Source organism: Herpailurus yagouaroundi, unplaced genomic scaffold, assembly GCF_014898765.1.
Source record: "Herpailurus yagouaroundi ecotype Mexico unplaced genomic scaffold, PumYag 146429, whole genome shotgun sequence".
Lineage (NCBI taxonomy): Eukaryota > Metazoa > Chordata > Mammalia > Carnivora > Felidae > Herpailurus > Herpailurus yagouaroundi.
Window position 1 is genome coordinate 1 of NW_024422496.1, and position 3,270 is coordinate 3,270.

At 42.6% G+C, this 3,270-nt stretch overlaps 1 protein-coding gene across 1 annotated transcript; it reads right to left on the minus strand.

Annotated features, from left to right (window-relative positions):
* Positions 1-1,197: 1,197 nt before the first annotated feature.
* Positions 1,198-1,973, minus strand: LOC121026606 (carbonyl reductase [NADPH] 1-like). Its single transcript, XM_040469407.1, has one exon. The coding sequence runs from the start codon at positions 1,859-1,861 to the stop codon at positions 1,394-1,396; it is 468 nt and encodes a 155-aa protein (XP_040325341.1). The 5' UTR covers positions 1,862-1,973; the 3' UTR covers positions 1,198-1,393.
* Between the last annotated feature and the right edge of the window lie 1,297 nt (positions 1,974-3,270).

Consider the following 3,270-nt stretch of genomic DNA (forward strand, 5'->3'; position numbering starts at 1 on the left):
ATCTGAAGTGGGCTCTGTGCTGATGGCAGAGTCCCATGTGGGGCTCACGAACCTTGAGATAACGACCTGAACCAAAGTTAGACGCTCAACTGACTGAGTCACTCAAGCGCCCTTGAAGGGAAAGACATAAAGTATGGACCCAACCCTTGCTTGCAGGGCCCATCAGTTCTCATTTCTGTCAGCCAGAAATCCCTGGTGAAGACTGAAAAATAATCATGAGGGGAGGAAGTCTGTACAACATGGATGCTTCTGTGAAGGGAGGGAGGTGATGGGCATTCACGGAGGCCCCCAGGAGCCAGGCTGGGTATGGGGCAGTAAGAAGCTCCCCTCAGGGCCCTGGATGTGTCAGGCCCCAGTTTGGGGACACTGACAGGGGGCACTTTGCATCGCCCTTGTTTTCAGCCTGTTCACCTGTATTAGTCATTTACTCTTCATGGAAATCCTATGACTTCCCCAGAATTGTACACTTAGGAGACCGATGTACAGCAACATGCAGGATTTTGCTCAAGGTCACCCCATAAGGTGGCAGAGCCAGGACGTTTTTGTTTCCAGATGTTTGTCTTTAAAGCTTTGAAAGAGGTATGTGGAAAGACTGGGACTGTAGACACCCATGTATCAACCAAACCAGATTCATCTATGACGAGTATTTTACTATCCTCTATGTTCTCTAGAGATCTTTCTGGACCTTGTTAATGTTACAAACTTGGTGACACGTTATCTGTACATGAATAGTGCATTCGCCTTGAGGAGATTTGACAGTAATTCATATTCATTGATACCAATCCATATTTCCTTTTCTCCCTTGTCTCAGGTTGTCTTATGGATGCATCGTAAGAGCCTACTTCCCTTTCACAACTTGAAATTGTTTTTCCCCAGTGAGTTTGATATTTAAAGAGACCACAGAATGTCTTTTTGTGGTGGGGTGCACATGTCGTAGTAGAGGCTGATAAAGTATGCTAGCAAGGGAAGTCCATCCCCATTCATGGGTTTATATATCATCTTTGGTAACTTTAAAGCTACAACAGCAGATATGAGTACGCCCAACAGAAGCCATTGGCCTGCAAAGGCAAATACATTCACTCTGTGGCTCTTTCACTAATATTTATCAACTCCTGTGTTAAAATGTCCCTTCTCTTGACCTAACTTAGGTTCTGTTAGTTTTTTGGGCTGGTTGGCAAGCAATAAGCTGCACACATGGACATTTACTTATAACTCTTTATTCATCTATGATGTTCATTCACTATTGTCATTAAGTCCACTTTTCCTTCTCATATATCACAGAAGACTTCACAGAAATAGTAGCTAATTCAAGGTGAGTACTTGATACAAATAAAGGTTCTTTCTTTCTTTTCTTTGACAAGGACATTGCTGATAGTGTAATCTCATGGTCAAATCATGGAAGTATCATAATGGGACCCATGGAGGGAACTGAGAGGGGGGGGGCCCATTGTTCAACTTTCTTCTCCATTACAAACTCCCCGTGAGGTCCCTTAGCATTCGAGGGCAAAAGGGCCAAGTAGACAGGAGTCTCTGCTCCTTCTTCTGGGCTTTTAATGGCTGTAGGTCCACCCATGTCTGTTCTCACCCACCCAGGGCAGCAGGCATTCAGGAGGATCCTGTCTCCCCTCCTCTGCTCACTCAGTTTCCTGGCATGGATTCTGGACAGGACCGTGACACCAATCTTTGACAGTCCATATGTGAATGACCTCTTATCAGGCCAGCCCTCCTTTGTCTGTACCCTGTTCTTTGTGTCTTCCACAAACTTGTTCATGAGTCCCACCAGCTCCTCCTCTGTGATAGTCTCACTTCTGAACTTCTGCTGCATTCCTGGGTTGCAGTTCTTAAGAGCTACTAAGCTCATTATGCTAGACACATTGACCACTCTGCCTAAAAAAGAACACAAGTAGTTACATAGAATGGCATGCACAATAATGATGAATACCACAATCCCTTGGATTTGTCTATTTGGGAGACAATTACCAGTTTGCTAGGAGTGTGAATGTAGTCTTCCTATATAAGTGAAGGACACAATACAGTCTTGAACCTTGTAACACTCATAATGTCTCAGAGGATGTCAGAAAAATGATCTAATGGGGAGTGCAGTGCCTAGATGTCCCATAAGGAAACGACAGCCCCTTATACAGGAACGTGCTCCAGAAAGTAAGTAGGTGCTCACTGCAATCATGAGTAGAGAGACACTTTTCTTCACAGGTCCCCTTTGGGACCATCTTAACATCTTATGGTCCCATGGCCAGTGCGCTATGAATGAATGTGTATCAACCAACAAACAACTGATCAGTTTATTGATGACCTTTTGAAGGAGAGCACTTGCATAGGTTTTGTGGGCTGTCTTTCTGCTGTAACCAGGTAAAAACAAATCTCCTCAGTGGGCTAAGGTGCATGCTATTTACTCTATGTTGGGATTTCATCAACTCAGGAGCAGTGAGAACACACCAGGCAATAAGGTCATGGAGAGGGGCAACGGAAGAGTCATGTGTTAAAGAGATGGTATAAAAAGAAATGCTACAACATGGATGAATCTTGATAACATTACCCAAAAGAAAGTGGCCAGTCACAAAAGACTATTCATTATATGATTCTCTATATATGGGATGTCCAGAAAAGTAAATGTTTAGGCAGAAAATAGATTGGAGGTTGCTTAGGGCAGTGGGAATGCAGGACCAGAGGGCTGATGCTAAGGGTCCAGGTTCTCCTTGGGGTGATGACAGTGTGCTAATCTCGAAGCGGTGATTGCTCCACACCTCTGTCCGTTTACTACACTGAATTGCATACCTGAAATGGGTGAAGTGTATGATGTGTGAATTTTATCTCAGTAAAGTGGTTAAAAGTGTTAATCACATAGTTCTCACTAATTCTTTTTCAAAAATATAGTTATTATTCATAAATGTGAACTTACATTGACATGTATAAATAGTTTACTATTTTTCCATCTACATGAGTATCTTTAGCCTAATAGAAAGATTATGACAATTTACAAACAATAAGAGCTTCAGTAAATTAGGAAACTATCCCTATTTTATGTAAATATCCGGGAAAGACAGTCATGGTCACTTAACTCTGAGCTCCATCCCACTAAGGAATGTCAGTGCCATACAAGTTCAGTGGGAGAGATAATGCATGACCCTGTGACTCTCATTGGTGGTGTTTACAGGTAATTAAAATGATTTCTAGAAAGTACCTTATTAATGTAACAGTTTTATAACATAAACACCTTTTAGAAAGGGGTCAGTTATTCCAGTCCTTCCTTTC